This window comes from Ranitomeya variabilis, chromosome 6 (assembly GCF_051348905.1).
Source record: "Ranitomeya variabilis isolate aRanVar5 chromosome 6, aRanVar5.hap1, whole genome shotgun sequence".
Classification (NCBI taxonomy): Eukaryota; Metazoa; Chordata; class Amphibia; order Anura; family Dendrobatidae; genus Ranitomeya; species Ranitomeya variabilis.
In genome coordinates, this window is record NC_135237.1 from 59,511,351 (window position 1) to 59,529,753 (window position 18,403).

The 18,403-nt window shown below is 44.6% G+C and overlaps 1 protein-coding gene across 1 annotated transcript in view; it reads left to right on the forward strand.

Moving 5' to 3' along the window:
• PITRM1 (pitrilysin metallopeptidase 1) overlaps positions 1-18,403 on the forward strand; it is an 83,355-nt gene that overhangs the window by 56,685 nt on the left and 8,267 nt on the right. Inside the window, exons 16-21 of the mRNA XM_077268536.1 lie at positions 2,660-2,789; positions 4,456-4,576; positions 4,712-4,788; positions 5,013-5,178; positions 5,322-5,422; positions 17,226-17,346. Coding sequence (XP_077124651.1) covers positions 2,660-2,789; positions 4,456-4,576; positions 4,712-4,788; positions 5,013-5,178; positions 5,322-5,422; positions 17,226-17,346 — 716 coding nt within the window. The remainder of the gene's footprint in view (positions 1-2,659; positions 2,790-4,455; positions 4,577-4,711; positions 4,789-5,012; positions 5,179-5,321; positions 5,423-17,225; positions 17,347-18,403) is intronic.

Genomic DNA, 18,403 nt, shown 5'->3' on the forward strand with positions numbered 1-18,403 from the left:
CCTCCCTGTTGCTCTACTTTTCTTGCAAGACCCTATTCTCTACAATTAGTTTTGGGTCTAAACTGACAATGTCACAGCGGTGACAGAGATGAACCTTCAAGGAAGAACCCAGAGTCAAACAATATTGTCAGAAGTGCCGCGTATTCGGTTATGACTTTAGCACTGCACATCCCAAGAGTGGAGATCTGGGCCGCCGATTTTCTCAGCCTAGAGGGTCCCTTCGCCGGCGATCAGTCCCTGAATCATTCAGTCTCCCATGATATGTGGTTCCTTTGAGGGTTTCCCGACATCAACCTGATAGAGTCCAATCTAAGTCACAACATTCTTCATGTGATCTCCAGATCACACATCACACAATCACACCAGCAATCGGCACTGGCGCTTTGGTAATTCCTTGGTCTGTTACCTCCCTTAACACTGATCTCCTAGGGTGGTCCAGAGGATCAAGAGTGAAGGCGTGCCCAACATTCTCATCGCCCCAGAAGACTCAGGTATGCAGAAGTAATCAACTTTTTCATGGGCACTCCGTAAAAACTCCAGGACTTTCCAGATCTTCTCTCAGGGTTCTCTATTCCACCAGAATTCTCCATCACTCTATTTAACGGCATGACTAAGACAATGTTTCTGAAATCGTCCGATTTCTCCAATCAGGTTATCCAGACCATGTTCAGAGCTGTGAAGCCTTCCTTTTCCCGCATTTCCCACCGTTGGTGGAAAATCTTTCTCCTCTGATGTGTAACTAATCAGACCCTCACCACGGGTCTTTCATCTGTTTTTCCATTTTGTCCTTCTTACATTTGGGTCTGAGATCTGGCCTGTCCTTCAGTTTTCCCAAGAGACAGGTGTCTGCTTTTTCCATTCCTTTTCGAAAGATTATATGTCTTGCTTGCAGATCAAGTACTTTCTGCAGGGAGTTGGTCACTCTGTTCCCCCTGTACCGGCCTCCGGAAATACCTTGGGATCTCAATTTACTACTCGATGTTCTTCAAGAATCAACATTCAAACCTCTACGAGACGTCTTTCACTCCTTTCCTGGAATGTTGCCTTCCCAGACGCCGTTTTTTCTATCTGATGAGTTTCCAAGCTCGCAGATCTCTTGTTCTTCCTTATCTGGGGTGTCGCCAGGATAAGGTAGTGTTATGTCCGATACCATCATTTCTGACTAAAGTGATTTTTTTTTTTTTTGCATTTCTCCCCAATGAGGACACTGTTTTGATTTTGTTTTTTTTTCTTTATTTTGTCCATTTTTGTTCCCTTTCTTCATCAAGAGTGGTCTCTAAACAAACTGGACCTGGTAGAGTCCTCTGGATCTACCTTCTCAGGACAGCACCCATCAGATTTGAAGATTCACTGTTCTTAATCTCAGAATATACTTGTAAAGGGCTGTTTCCAAGTCTATCGAGGTCTGCTGGGTTCGCTCTGCCATTCTGAAGCCTACCAACTAATGGACAGATCGCATCCATTTAAGATCACCGCGCACTCCTCTCGCTCAGTGGAGGCCTCCTGTCACCCACCACCTTCCTGTCATACCTTTGCCAAGTGCTTACAGGGTTCACATGTAGGCTTAGTCCTATGCGAATCTCTGTAGAAAGGTCCTGCAAGCAGCAGTGACCCAAGCTCTGATTTGGCGGTGCTACCTTTACGCACCCTTGGGACTTCTTTTGGACGTCTCATGGGTTTCCTGTGTCCCCCAATGAAGTGATAGAGAAACGGAAGATTTTGGGTACCTACCGTAAAATCTTTCTCGGAGCCTTCAATGGGGGACACAGCACCCGCCCTTGTTTATTGTTCGTTGTGGTTATGTTATGATAGTTGTATACCTGTTGCTTCTCCTACTGCTTTCTCACTAACTGATGAGCTTCCTGCCAGTTGGTGGGTATATACTGCTGTGGAGGGGCTATCGTTTTGTGAATAGTGTCAGCCTCCTAGTGGCAGCAGCATACACCCATGGTTTTCTGTGTCCCCCAATGAAGGCACCGAGAAAGAGATTTTACGGTAGGTACCCAAAATCTTCATTTCTGAACTCTTCCTGAGTTAAAACATTAGTATTGTTGTTTCTAAATGATTATGAACTTGTTTTGTTTTATTTTTTGTTTTTTGCATTATTGGAGGTCGGCAAGCAATGCATTTTTTTTTTCGACCATTTCTCATTTTCAGAAAAATACAAAATTTATTGCTTGGAACTTCGGAAACATGTTAGTTTATAGAATAAAAGAACAATTTTACATTTTACTCAAAAATATTCCTATTAAGAGAAAAATCAGACAAACTGAACATTTTGCAGTGGTCTCTTAATTTTTGCCAGAGCTGTATCTTCTTCCTTTCAGTTTCATTCCATTGCTTCTCCTGTTTCCATTTCCATGTGCAAACGAAAACAATGATGATCCCTCTACACTGTGACATCCCTTCAGATATTTGTAGACAGCTATTAAGTCTCCTCTTAGCCTTCTCTTTTGCAAGCTACACATTCCCAAATCCTCTAACCGTTCCTCGTAGGACATAGTTTGCAGACCGCTCACCATCCTGGTAGCTCTTCTCTAAACTTGCTCCAGTTTTTCGATGTTTTTTTTTTTTTTTTTTTAATGTGAACTGAGCACAGTATTCCAGATGAGGTCTGACCATCCTCAAATAATCTGTATTGTGACATGTTGTATTTCAGGTGAGGTTCCTGTCCAGTATTGTGCTCAGCCGACAAATGGCTTGGTATATTTCCGAGCAATCTCCAGCCTAAATCCTCTTCCCGAGGAGCTGAAGCCGTATGTGCCCCTGTTCTGCTCTGTAATAACCAAGTAAGTGTGGTGGGGTGTAACACCCTGATGGTTGTGTGTACTGCCAGAGGGCAGGAACCACTGCTGCACTATGAGGTCGCACCAAGAGTCCGCATTAGGTGGGGAAATCACAAGGTCACACTTACCCACTAGTCCTCTGCTGCTCTTGTTCTGCACCTCTTGATTCTTCGCTTTACTATTTCTGCTCCTATTTGGCACAGACGAAATGACTGCTAAGTGAATTGCTGGCCGCAGTGTTGGCTCAGTGGCCATTTACGGTTTGTTGAGAAAGAGACCAGTTGGGAACCAGTAGGCCTCAGAAGAGAATATTGTGGGATTCGTGAGGCTCAGTGTCACGTTTTTTGTTTTTTTTTCATATATGTGTGTATACATTATGCTGTTTTATATCCGAGGTGAATCTAGGTTTATCTGCACCAGGGACAAGAATTCAGTTTGGCGCCCCCTCCAATACACAACCTGAGGGGTTTGAGCAAATGTCCTGTGACCACTTATGCATTTTTGTTTTTGTTTTTTTGGCCCATTTACAGTCACGTGCCAACTACCGCCTCTGTCCTATATGTATTACATGTAATAAAGCTAGGCTAAAGAGCAGCCAAGGATCAGGCTATGTGCCCACGTCGCGGGTAAAACGCATGCGGAACTCGCATGCATTTCCCGCAAAACTCAAGCGTTTTTACTTTACAAGCGATTTGAAGCATCGCTTGGAAACGTGATTGACAGGTTGGTCACATTTATTAAGCATAGTGTTTGACAAGTGTGACCAACGTTTTACTATTGATGCTGCCTATGCAGCTTCAATAGTAAAAGATAGAATGTTAAAAATAATAAAAAAAATATGGTTATTCTCATCTTCCGACGACCCCCCTATCTCCTCAGCGGCGCTCCCGGTACGTTCCGTTCCCAGGGATTCTTTTCGCGAAGGACCTTTGTGACGTCACGGTGGCATGACCGTGACGTTATCTCAGGTGATTCACGCAATGCATCCCTGGGAACGGACGCCGACGCTTGCACCGCTGAGAGCCAGGAGGACTCCGGGAGCCATCAAAAGGTAAGTGTATCCCTATTTTTTATTTTAATTCTTATTTTTGCATGAATATGGATCCCAGGACCTGAAGGAGAGTCTCCTCTCCACCAGATCCTGGGTACCATCCGCACATGAAGCGCTCACTTTACGCATGGTAGGTTTAGTCACATGCATAAAGTGAGCGTTTCAATGCAATCCTATGATGGCGGAATTGCCGCGATTCCGCAGAAATAATGAACATTCTGCGGATTTTACCGCCATGCGATTCCGCAGCGGGAAAATCCGCATCATGAGCACAGCAACTGCGGAATCCCATAGGATTGCATGGGAATGCTTTTTATGCATTTCTGTTGTGGTGAAAAACGCAGCAGAAACGCATAAAAAATGCAACGTGGGCGCACAGCCTCAAGGAGGAAAATAAATCACAAGTTGTGCCAGGTTACATTACCTCCAGGTTCATAGTTAGACACTGATACATGACCAGTGCAGCTCTGCTACATCTGCTTTACATAAATCACTTCTGATATGGATTTTTGTTAGTTTTATTGTGGCAGTACTTACCTTGGTCATGTGGCTTATTTTTACTAACTTTCTTACTGATGTGCTTTGCCGTGTGATGACTGACGCAGTTGTGTTCTGTAGGATGGGCTGCGGCGTTTATAACTACCGAGAGCAAGCGCAACAGATGGAGCTGACGACAGGAGGGATGTCTGTCTGTCCGCACATTGTAACGGATGACTCTAACATGGACACTTATGAACAGGTGACCTCAGCGACTTTACAATAACGTTTTCGTGGTACTCCTGTCTCTCATCCGTTTTCCTTTATTCCCATTTGTTGGGCAGGACAAGACTGGCTGCTTTCATGTGATTGATGTGTTATATGTTTATTCCACCAGGGGGTGCTGTTTTCATCTCTCTGCTTGGACAGGAATCTGCCCGACATGATGCACCTGTGGAGTGAAATATTTAACAGGTATATTAATCCTCTTTTTAGCTTGTTTTTGGGTTGTTTTTTTGTAGCAATTTCTCTGGTATATTCTAAATTTAATTTTAAGAACATTATTTAATATCGTAGCGCAGAGACACCAGCTGTAATGTCGTTTTTCCATATATAATATGCCATTGCAGACCATTCTTGATTACTTTGTACTTGGACCATCTGAACTTTGCTAATGCAAAGTTTATTTTTCCCCTCAGTCCCCGTTTTGATGATGAGGAGCGGCTCCGAGTATTGGTGAGGATGAGCGCACAGGAGATGTCCAACGGCATCCCAGATTCTGGCCATACTTACGCTGCTATACGAGCAAGCCGTACATTGACCCCGGCCGGAGAACTCCAGGAGCTCTTCAATGGCATGGATCAGGTAATGAAATCCAAGAACGACTCATTAAATGCCGACCTTTATACTATTTCTGGGGTAAAGGCTTCATGCATTCAGCAGCACCTTTCTTGACTTCTGACTTCCTTTTTATTGGCGCATTATCATTTTCAATGTGTTTGCAATAGGTCAGAATGATGAAAAGGATTGCCGAAACGTCTGATTTGAGCCCGTTACTACGGAAGATGTCACGTATACGGAAATTCTTACTACTAAGCGACAGCATTAGGTAAAGCTCTACGTTGCATTAATTGTTTGGTTTTTTTAAATCTTTATGTTGGGATGTTCATTGTTAACCAGATTTTTTCAGTGCTAGGGTACACAACCTTGGGCACAGCAGCTGTACTCTCAGCGTTTCATGAGTGTAACGTGACTACTGGGAGTTGTAGTTTTACTACTTCTGGAGTGCTGCAGGTTGTCGACCCGTGCAACAATCAAGCTCCGGCCCTCGTAGAATACAGGATTTAGCTGCCGAGTGGTCCATCACATCAGTGGACCTACTATGCCCAGAGCTCTGACTGCAGCTCCAATCTTAGGGTCAATCCCCCCAGTGTTCAGTGTCATGTATGGCCAACTCACCGCTCCTGCAGTGTTATAGTTCACTAGGGGCACAAACCCGGCACAAGTAAATATAGGAAAAAAAATATAATCCATATTAGCCCTTCTAGTGATTTTGTAAAATCCTCTGCTTGTTATATATCCAATTAAAGAGAACCTGTCCCCAGGTTTGGCTGATATGAGATACGGCCGCCACCTTTCAGGCCTGATATACCGCGTTCTATAATGGTGTATATACGCACCCAACCCAACCTGCGAGACAAGAAAAAGAGCTTTTGTTCTACCCGCCTACAGGGCAGTGGGTGTCACTGGTCTTGGTCCAGGTCCTCTTCTATCGTTGCCGTCTGTCTTGCTTCGTGTGGATGACGCGCCCCTACATCATTCACACAGGGTCTCCTCTTTGACCTTTCGCATGTGCGCTGCAGTACTTTGCTCTGTCCTCGTCAGGACAGAGAAGTAAAGTACGCCTGTGCAGGAGCGCGATGCCGGGGGACCCTGTGTGGATTACATAGGGACCTGTCATCCCCAGGAAGCAAGGAGAACGGCATCGAAAGAAGAGACCAAGACCAGCGACACCCATCAGAGTGCACCGCCCCGCATGTGAGTATAATTAACCCCATACTGACATCAGACGGAATAGTACAACCGAGGTCAGAAGCCCCGTTTTGAGGTGGGCTCCGGCGGTGAGCCCACCTCAAAGCTGCGAAAGGTCAGCTGTTTTCAACAGCTGATATGTGACCGCAATAGGCGCGGGCCGAATTGCAATCCTCCAGCTCCTATTAACTAGTTAAATGCCGCTGTCGAATTCTGACAGCGGCATTTAACAAGCGCTTACGGTCATTTGGCCGGAAATGAGCGCACCGCTGACCCCCGTCACGTGATGGGGGGTCAGCAGTGCGTCGTCATGACAACCAGAGGTCTCCTGAAGACCTTTATGGTTGTTGTTGCCAGATTGCTATGAGCACCACCCTGTGGTAGCCGCTCATAGCAAAGCTGTAATTCAGCTACATAGAGGCGATCTGAGCATTGCCCCTATGTAGCAGAGCCGATCAGGTACGCCAGCTTCTAGCCTCCCATTGAGGCTATTGAAGCTTGGCAAAAGTTAGAAAAAAAATGTTTTTAAAAATCTTAAATATATATATATAAAAGTTCAACTCACCCCCTCCTTTCTCCCCATTCAAAGTAAAACAAAGAAAAAAAATCAAACCTACACATATTTGGTATCTCCGCTTTCAGAATCGCCCGTTCTATGAATAAAAAAAAAAAGGATTAACCTGATCACTAAATGGCGTAGCGAGAAAAAAATTACAACGCTAGAATTATGGGGTTTTTTTGTCGCCGCGGCATTGCATTAAAATGCAATAACGGGCGATCAAAAGAACGTATCTGCACCAAAATGGTATCATTAAAAACGTCAGCTCAGCGCGCAAAAAATAAGCCCTCACCCAACCTGAGATCACGAAAAATGGAGATGCTTTGGGTATCGGAAATAGCGCAATTTTTTTTTCTTATAGCAAAGTTTGTAGTAATTTTTTTTTTTTTTTAATCACTTAGATAAAATATAACCTAGACATGTTTGGTGTCTATGAACTTGTACTGACCTGGAGAATCACAATCGCAGGTCAATTTTAGCATTTAGTGAACCTAGCAAAAAAGCCAAACAAAAAACAAGCATGGGATTGCACTTTTTTTTTTTTTTTGCAATTACACTGCACTTGGAATTTTTTTCCCCGTTTTCTAGTACACGACATGGTAAAACCAATGGTTTTGTTCAAAAGTACCACTTGTTCGGCAAAAAATAAGCCCTCACATATCCATATTGATGGAAAAATAAACAAATTATGGCTCTGGGAAGGAGGGGAGCGAAAAACGAAAATGCAAAACCGAAAAAAGCATCGGGGATTAAGGGGGTAAAGGTACCTTTTTTTTTTGTGGAACATGTGTGATTTGTCTACAGTACATGTTTAATAAAGTTCGTTTTAGTCACCAAAAATACAGCAAAACCTGTTTACTGCAATTTTTCAGCATTTTTTCAGTTTCATTGCTTTCTATGGGTGAAAAAAGAAACGGTCCTAACACTGAAAGTGACATGCTGCAGATTGGAAAAAATTGTTAAAGTTCTCAAATTTGATCAGGAAGAAAACAAGCGTGTGCATGAGACTTCTAAAGTCTCATTGCTTTTGCTGGTACTGTATAATTTAGCTTTTTATTTGCATTAAAAAAAATCTTCAAAAAACGCCACATGTGAACATTGCCTTAAAGCCCCCATAGACATTGACTAATGTCAGCGGTGTTGGCAGATGTTGACAGGAGCTGCTGGCAGTCTAATCCGTGTGGGCATCTCCTGATTCTCTCCGGACAGCTGATGTTGGGGGAGAGAAGGATTAGGGGCTTCAGATTTCCAGTGGCCGCTTCCTTTGTTCTCTGGGGTATTCAGGTACCGTTACACTAAGCGACTTACCAACGATCACGACCAGCGATCGTGATCGTTGGTAAGTCGTTGTGTGGTCGCTGGGGAGCTGTCACACAGACAGCTCTCTCCAGCGACCAACGATCAGGGGAAAGACTTCGGCATCGTTGAAACTGTCTTCAACGATGCCGAAGTCCCCTGCAGCACCCGGGTAACCAGGGTAAACATCGGGTTACTAAGTGCAGGGCCGCGCTTAGTAACCCGATATTTACCCTGGTTACCATTGTAAAAGTAAAAAAAAAACACTACATACTCACCTTCTGATGTCTGTCACGTCCCCCGGCGTCCACGCGCTGCTGCAGAGAGCTTTCCCTGCACTGAATGTGTCAGCGGCGCCGGCAGTAACAGCGGTGACGTCACCGCTGTGCTCTGCTTTACGGCCGGCCGGCGCTCACAGTCAGTGCAGGGTAAGCTCCCTGCAGCAGCGCGTGGACGTCGGGGGACGTGACAGACATCAGAAGGTGAGTATGTACTGTTTTTTTTTTTTTTTTTACTTTTACAATGGTAACCAGGGTAAATATCGGGTTACTAAGCGTGGCCCTGCGCTTAGTAACCCGATGTTTACCCTGGTTACAAGTGAACACATTGCTGGATCAGTGTCACACACGCCGATCCAGCGATGACAGCGGGTGAGCAGCGACGAAATAAAGGTCTGGACTTCTAGCTCCGACCAGCGATATCAGCAGGATCCAGATCGCTGCTGCGTGTCAAACACAACGAGATCACTATCCAGGACGCTGCAACGTCACGGATCGTTGTCGTTCTCGTTGAGTGTGACGGTACCTTAAGCCACAAGCAGAGCAGTCTAGCAGCAGCTGTCTCCTAGTGTTTGTGTATGAGGGACTTAGGAGACATAGGTGTTGGCTGAATGATCTGATGTATACGGGGCCTTTTAAAGGTACATTTAGGCCATGTTCACACAATGCGTTTTTTACCGCGGAACCGCAGCGATTTTGCCGCTGCGGGTCCGCAGCTGTTTTCCATGCAGGGTACAGTACAATGTAACCCTATGGAAAACAGGAAACGCTGTGCACATGATCCTGAAATTCACTAAAAAAGCCGCGCTGAATAGCTGCGGTAAAAAAGAAGGACCATGTCACTTCTTTGTGCGGAACTGCAGCGGTTCTGCACCCATAGACCTCCATTGTGAGGTCAAGCCCGCAAAAATATATCTGCGGGTTTTATTGCGGTTATGGGTGGAGAAACCGCTGCAGCAGGAAGTGCGGGGAAGCGGGCGGAAGTGCGTGGGCGGAAGTGTGTGGGCGGAGTGTGTTCCGAAGAGACATGGAGGCATACCGTCGCATGGGGATCGATGTCGGCCGTTTGATTGATTTGGTATGTGTGTGTGTGTGTGTGTATGTGTGTGTGTGTCCCCATGCGACGCTAGTGCCACCACTGTGCTAAGTCGCCGTATGGGACTACTACTCCCATCCGGTATTAGGATGGGAGAGTTGTCCCTGTGTCCGGCGACTTAGCACAGTTGTAAAGTTACACAAAACACACACAATACACATACATGACATACAGTACATACAACACATAACACAGAGTATATACTCACCAACAGCACACTTGTAGGCGAAGCCCTCGATCCCCTAGAAAAAATCCCAAAATAAAAAATCAAATTCATACTCCCTGTCCGCAGAATCCATAAAACGAGTGTCCCACGCCGATCCCCAGCTCTCCGGCGATACACTGCCAGGAGCGAAGCTCCTAGCAGTGTATCGCGTACTGTTCCGGAGTTCAATGGCGCCGGCGTCTCGGTTAACGGCAGTACAGCTGCGTTGAACTTTCCCACGCAGCACTGCCGTTAAGCGAGAGTGCCGGGGTCAATGACCGCCGGTAAACTCGCTTGCGCATGCGCAGTGACACACCGACAGGAACTATGGCTCCTGTCAGTGTGTTGCTGCAGCCGTGGAGAGCAGACATATCTCTGGATGTGTCTGTTCTCCATGGAAGATCTTCGTGGGACCCTCGATGGATTTCTGCGGACAGGGCCAGGGAGTATGAATTTGTTTTTTTATTTTGCGTCTTTTTCAGGTCGAGGGTCTTCAGGACGGATTGAGCGTACAATAAAATATGGTCAAAAAGTGGGTGTCTTTATTTCATTAAAATTTTTTCTAGTGTTTGTGTTTTTTTTTTTTAACCCTTTCATTGGATTAATAATGGATAGGCGTCTTATTGACGCCTCTCCATTATTAACCGGGCTTAATGCCACCTTACAATAGCAAGGTGGCATTAACCCCTCATTACCCCATATCCCACCGCTACAGGGAGTGGGAAGAGAGGGGCTAAGTGCCGGAATTGGCACATAATTTTGATGCGCCTATTCTGGGGCGGCTGCGGGCTTATATTTGTAGCCAGGGGGGGGCAAATATCCATGGCCCCTTTCCTAGGCTATGAATATAAGCCCACGGCTGTCTGCGTAGCCTTTCTGGCCTAAAAATATAGGGGGACCCCAACACTTTTTTTTGGGGGGGGGGGCTCTCCCTTTATTTCTGAGCCAGAAAGGCTACGCAGACAGCTGTGGGCTTCATATTCATGGCCTGGAAACAGCCATGGGTATTTTAACCCCTTCCCAGGCCACAAATATTGGCCCGCAGCAGTCTGCCTAGCCTTTCTGGCCTAAAAATATAGGGGGACCCTATGTCATTTTTTTTTTTTTTTGGGGGGGGGGGGTCCCCCTATATTTTTTTTGATCATTTTAATAGCATTAATAATGGATAGGCGTCTTATTGACGCCTCTCCATTATTAACCGGGATTAATGCCACCTTACAATAGCAAAAATACGTGCAACTGAAATATGTGGCACTGAAATACGTGATACGTGGCACTTAAATACGTGGCACTGAAATACGTGGCACTGAAATACGTGATACGTGGCACTGAAATACGTGGCACTTAAATACGGGATACGTGGCACTTAAATACGGGATACGTGGCACTTAAATATGTGGCACTTAAATACGTGGCACTTAAATACGTGGCACTTAAATACGTGGTACTTAAATACGTGGCACTGGAATACGTGATACGTGGCACTTAAATACGTGGCACTTAAATACGTGGCACTTAAATACGTGGCACTTAAATACGTGGCACTTAAATACGTGGCACTGAAATACGTGGCACTGAAATACGTGGCACTGAAATACGTGATACGTGGCACTGAAATTCGTGGCACTGAAATTCGTGATACGTGGCACTTAAATACGTGATACATGGCACTGAAATACGTGGCACTGAAATACGTGATACGTGGCACTAAGTCTACGTTCACATTTGCAGTCTGCGCCGCAGCGTCGGGCACCGCAGCGTCGCCGCATGCGTCATGCGCCCCTATATTTAACATGGGGGCGCATGGACATGCGTTGCACTTGCGTTTTGCGACGCATGCGTCACTGCGGCGCACGCGTCCGGGCGCAGAGGACGCAGCAAGTTGCATTTTTGCTGCGTCCAAAATCAACTAAAAAAAGGACGCATGCGTCGCAAAACGCAGCGTTGTGCATGCGTTTTGCTGCGTTTTTGTGTGTTGCGTCGCCGACGCTGCGGCGCGCAACGCAAATGTGAACTTAGCCTTAAATACGTGGCACTTAAATAGCTGGATAGAGCTGGATCCGCAGGCTGTGATCTGTCCTACGCTCAGCACTCTGCGGAGCGCTGTCATTCAAAACACGTCCACTCATTTTGGTGTTTAGTCCCAAAATGGAGGATGGAAGAAGAAAAGGGTTGGACAAGGAAATGACATCATTTCTTTTTTTTTTTTTTTTCCCCACTGCAGTTAAAGCTTTATTTGTGTCAAACACAGACAATCTGCAGAGAAAACTGCATAAAAAAACGCACTAAAAACCGCATCAAAAAACGCACCAAAAACCGCACCTGCGTTTTCTGCCAAGAGTTGCGGTTTTTAGTGCAGAAAAACAGCAGGGAAATCAGGAACGTGTGAACATGGCCTTATACACAAATATTCTGCTGCAGTCCCTGACAAATTTGCATCAATATCTGCTGCAAAATCTGCGTGAGCTCTATCTGGATTTGCCATGGATCCTGGTGACTGATTTGCTGTATATAGCCCACTATGCAGTGTAAGGGTGTGTTGGAGGTCAAAATCCTCAGCATAAACTCACCGTTGCATAAAGGTCTACCTTAAAGGAAAGGTGCCGCATTTTATTTTTTGTATTAAAAATAATTGTTTATATAAACAATTATTTTTCATACAAACTTCCTTTTTTTAACTTTAACATTTTTTTTATTATTAATTTTTTTTTAAGCCACTGGGCGCCGCCATTTTGCTTTGCAGGAGTGTAAGTGAAGCTGCACGTCACTTACTCTGCATTTACGGCAGCCCAGGGCATAGAGATCTGCGGTCGGGAGCCGACTCTATAGCTTGCATTATAAGCTGCTTTCTGCTGTGTCTGGCCACGCCCCCTGAGCCGTCCTGCACAGCAGAGGCAGGAGATCAGCGCCATCTTCCTGGAGCTCACACTGCAGCTGTGAGCTCCAGCTCCCAGGATAATCGCAGGAGCCCTGCAGCTATAGGAGGAGGAGGAGAAGACCAAGGAGGGGAGGGAGAAGAAAGGACTCAGCAGGGAGCCGTAAGTATCAGTGGGGAGGGGGAGAGGGAATCTATTTCTATCCCTTGTGGTGCTGACTCTGAGCAGTGTATCTCCTCCCATGTGTGTTACTGTCTGCTGAGCTGTGTATCTAATCCTCTCCTGTGTGATACTGACTGAGCTGTGTATCTAATCCTCTCCTGTGTGATACTGACTGAGCTGTGTATCTAATCCTCTCCTGTGTGATACTGACTGAGCTGTGTATCTAATCCTCTCCTGTGATACTGACTGAGCTGTGTATCTAATCCTCTCCTGTGTGATGCCGTCTGCTGAGCCATGTATCTAATCCTATCCTATGTGATACTGTGCTGAGCCTTGTATCTAATCCTATCCTGTATGATACTGTCTGAGCTGTGTATCTAATCCTCTCCTGTGTGATAGTCTGCTGAGCCATGTATCTAATCCTATCCTGTGTGATACTGACTGCTGAGCCATGTGTCTAATCCTTTCCTGTGTGATACTGTGCTGAGCTGTGTATCTAATCCTCTCCTGTGTGATACTGTCTGCTGAGCCATGCATCTAATCCTATCCTGTGTGATACTGTGCTGAGCCTTGTATCTAATCCTACCCTGTGTGATACTGTGCTGAGCCGTGTATCTAATCCTCTACTGTGGGATACTGTGTGCTGAGCCATGTATCTAATCCTATCCTGTGTGATACTGACTGAGCTGTGTATCTAATCCTCTCCTGTGTGATGCCGTCTGCTGAGCCATGTATCTAATCCTATCCTATGTGATACTGTGCTGAGCCTTGTATCTAATCCTATCCTGTATGATACTGACTGAGCTGTGTATCTAATCCTCTCCTATGCAGTCCTCTCCCCCGTTGTGTGATCTATATGGCGGCGTTCTGTGAGAAGTATATGGCGGTACTATGTGATGTATATGGTGGTATTATGTGTGATCTATATGGCGATATGTGAGAACACTGGTGGTATTATGTGAGATCTATATGACGGTATTGTGTGAAGTATATTGTGGTATTGTGTGCTCTGTATTATGTGAGCTCTATATGGCGGTATTATGTGAGCTCTATATGGCGGTATTATGTGTGCTCTATATGGCGGTATTATGTGTGCTCTATATGGCGGTATTATGTGAGATCTATATGGCGGTATGCTCTATATGGCGGTATTACGTGTGCTCTATATGGCGGTATTATGTGTGCTCTATATGGCGGTATTATGTGAGAACACTCTGGCGTCGTTATTTGCGATGGTATTATGTGAGAACTATAGGACAGTATTATGTGTGCTCTATACGGCGGTATTATGAGTGATCTATATGGCGGTATTATGTGAGAACACTATGGAAGTATTATCTGCAGAAAGGGGACCAAATCTAGGGTGGTTCCGGTTGAGCAGCTGCACGCGGGTCTGGGGTAATAGAGGGGGCAGCATGACCTCCAGTTAGGTGCCGTCAGGGGAGGGCTGGTAAGGCAGCTGAAGAGAGGGGTCTCATGTTTATCGTTACTATAAGGCTACATTTCCTTCCCAGCATCACCCCGGACTGCGCCTGTCGCCTCGCTTTCACACATCGCCAGGACAGGATGGAGAAGACAGGATCTGAGGAGGGGAATGGGGTCTGCATGCAAAGCCTGGATCAGAACAGGCCATCAATCAGCAGAAATGTTTCCTGGATTTCTGAGGAGATGGTCCATCCATGTGTATAAAAGACAGCGCTCTATGTACAATCCCTGGCTGCTCTGCGCACCAAACAGGGTGCCCCCCATAGACCAGCACACTGCTCTCCTGAAATACTCTGTGCTGCTGTCACCCTGCTCCCTCCACCACATATCTCCCAGAATCCTTGCTGCCTGCCATCTTCGGTGACTGTCTACTTGTCAGTATAACTTTGCAGTCACCAACAAAATGGCTGCTCACTGTGTTCCTGAATCCTCTCATCCCCTAGCAAACACCAGAAGGGGAGGAGAGGAGACATCACACATGTCAGCAGACTCGGCCCATAATTACTGCAGTGCAGTAATGTGAACTAGTTGTACACTAGGTTTTTGTCAAATTTCATTAGCTGCTCCCCCTAGTGTTTAAAAGTGGAAATGCCAAACCTTTTAAAATTATTTTTCATATTTTACTAAATTAAAAACAAATGATAATATTTTTTAAGAAAATGTAAACATTAATTCTTTACATTTTTTCAATCGCTGGAAACAAATTTTTTTTGATGGCACCTTCCCTTTAACTGTAGGGTTTTGGGTTTTTTTTCTCAGTAGCATGTGGATATTTATTAACTCATTTTTGCTGCAACTGTAATTCGCTGCACACTTTTCAGTCAATCATCTGAACAAATATGTCTGACTATATGCTAAACTCCAAACTACACACTGTGAAAACTAAGCAGCACCTTGGGGGGTTGAAGGGAGATGTAAATATATATGATGTTCGCTTATAAATTGTGTGTGTGTATGTATATATATATATATATATATAATATATATATAATTTATTTTTATTATTATATATATATTTTTTTTGTTTAAATCCACTATATGGTTTTCAGAGATACGGGCCTTTTTATTTAGTGCTAATTTACATGGTCTTTACCCAGGGGGCGTGGCTCACAGGATAATTATGCAGAGGTGCTGAATGACACGCCCCTGCAGTATCCCGTCAGCCACGCCCACTTCAGGCCACAAAATAAAAAGGCCCATATCTCTGGAGCTGTAAGGAACATTAAAAAGTGGGAAAAGAATGAGGGCAAAAGCTGGCCACTTTCTCCTGGTGACAGGTTCCCTTTAAATGCTCCATTTAGCAGTGTTCTTCGTGCTGACGGATAAATCTGTCTTATTTTACTGCCCGGTCTGCATGATTATCTGTAAATGGCTTATTTTGTGTCAGAAATGTCCACACTAATTTTTTTTAAACCTGCATGTTAGGCCGTGCGTCTTTTCTGCAGGCCAGGGGCAAGGTGCACAAAGTGTCTGCAACATGTAATATGGTGACAGTCATTAAAGAGAGGTTATTGGTACCAATTACTGGAGGCGTTGGTGCATTTGTTTTGATGCTTTCTTTCGTGTACACAAAGGACATTTAGAGGAACAAACCTGGTGGAGCCTGGTGCGGACAGGAGGTGTCTGAGAGCTGTCAGGAGGGATATGATGGATAATAACAAAAGAAAAGAAAGCCACTATAATATATGCACACCACCAAATATAGAGTGAATCAAACAAGCTTTATTGATAACATATAAAAACAATTAAAAACATGTAAACAAAACTCCCTCCGTATGCATACTCCCAACACTACTCAGTAATACACACAACTTCCATATGATAGTGGAGGACATGTATCAAATATAACATTTGGTCAATAGTGTGTACATAATTTGGTAGTTACTGGCAAGTCCGTCACATTATGCTCAGAACCATACCTGTCAATAACAGAGTAATGTCAAACCGCCACAAGAAACCCCCAGGCTGTAATACTCCCCCCAAAATATGAGCATATAGAGCACAAGACAATCTGGCAAATAGTAGCCCCAGATGGAAAGGAAGGACAGAATCTCACCCACCAAGCACACCTGTCACCTGTGCGGAGAGTGAGGAGGGATCATGCTGCGGTCACCAAAAAAATACTGATCAAGGTAAAAAAGCTGATCAAGGTAGAAAGCTGACACCCATCCTAAAAATAACCAGGACTGAGCAAACAGGGAGTGTGGAATAACGGAGGGAGAGCCCAACGCGTGTCGCTGTTAAACACAGCTTCGTCAGGGGAAGTCAGACTTATATGGAAGTTGTGTGTAATACTGAGTAGCGTTGGGAGTATGCATACGGAGGGAGTTTTGTTTACATGTTTTTAATTGTTTTTATATGTTATCAATAAAGCTTGTTTGATTCACTCTATATTTGGTGGTGTGCATATATTATAGTGGCTTTCTTTTCTTCTGTTATTATTGCTCGTCTATCAGCCACTTTATGCACCCCCAATATTTATTTATTTATGGATATTATAGTGCGCCAGCTATTTCTATATGATAGAGGGATATGATGGGTGACGAAATGATCTTATTCCCAGGAAGTCAGAGACACACGTGGCAATTGGAGCGTTAGGTTGTTTGTGCTATATTATTGCTTCAGTTATCGCCATTTTCTAGTTGATCGGTGGAGGTCCACCCGTTGGGACCCCCACTGATCCTTAGAATGGACTGGAATGGTGGCCAGGCAAGTAGATCCCCGTGCCCGAATCCACTCTATGGGACAGCAGAGATGGTTGATATAGTGCCACGAGTCCGTGAGAACAGGGTTGTGCAGTACCCCGTCTGATCGGTTGGGATCCCTGCGGTCTGACCCCTATAGTAGAAGCTCATACAGTTGAATTTAAGTCTTTTAGGAATGTCTGTATCGGTGCGACCACATTGTTCTCCTTTCCTACTAGGTGCTCAGTGAATGCCACCCCTCAGCAGATGTCTGCCGCAGCAAAGGAGGTTGAACACTTTTTGGCTGGGATCAATCGGAATAAAAAGGAGCGCAAAGCAATCAGACCTCATATTGTTGAGGTAAAGCACCACATCCAATACGAAAGTCCCCTTACCTCTATTTTTACTGGATTTTTTTTTTTACTTCTTGTGTATAGTTACAAATAATGAGTACAGACTCCACCACCACCGGGTGAATAAAAAACCCCAACATTTAAGTTCTGGCCCTCCTTTCTTTGGGTCGTGCTAGTGGCCATTAACTCGTACAGAAACTGTAAGTGATAGATCAGGACTATAGGACCATGTAAATGCATAATCATTGACAACACAGCCTAAATGTATGGAGCATGCGGGCACGGCTGATGACACTTCCCACTATCTGATCACTCTCTACCTTTTGGTAAAGATTCAAAAGCTAAGAAATTGTAGTGCTGACTTTGGATTAGTAAAATATATTGGCATTTTATTGATCACAAAATTCATTTTATACAAAAATCATACACAGTAAAAAAGAGGTGAATATGGAGAAGATACAATATTACCCTGGGAATAGGAACAATTGGGCAAAAAATCAATGGTAATGCCCAGGCCAGAGTTTATCACAAATTATGAGGGGAAAGAAATTAAGATATAATACTTCTATAAATCTAGTAGCCTAACTCGCCAATCATAGAAGTCTCATATGTTTGAGCAAGCCAGCAAAGCAATGTACCAGCAAAGTGCATATACACATGGCCAAACTCCCCAACACATGAATCCTAAGAGTCCCATACGTTCATTCACTGGCCAAAACAACAATATATCAGCAAAGTGCCTGTGCAAGTAAATCACAGCTGAAAAAGCTTACTCATGATAAGGTGCAAGTGCAAAAAAAACCACTTTGGAATCAGTGTCTGTTAGCACATGAGAGAGGAAAAAAAAAAAGAAAAGGGGAATCGGTCCAGGAATGAAGCTGTGCTTGCATATAAGAGATAGTGAAGACAGCAGCACCCTTGGTGCACACACATGTCACATCCAGCCTATATTACTGAGAGAACACCCCACAAGAGGAAAGTCTTGAAACTAGGGGCAGGTTACTAATGCCATATCAATAAACGTTGCAGACTAAACCTTGGTGTAACTTTTTATCGGATGGTAA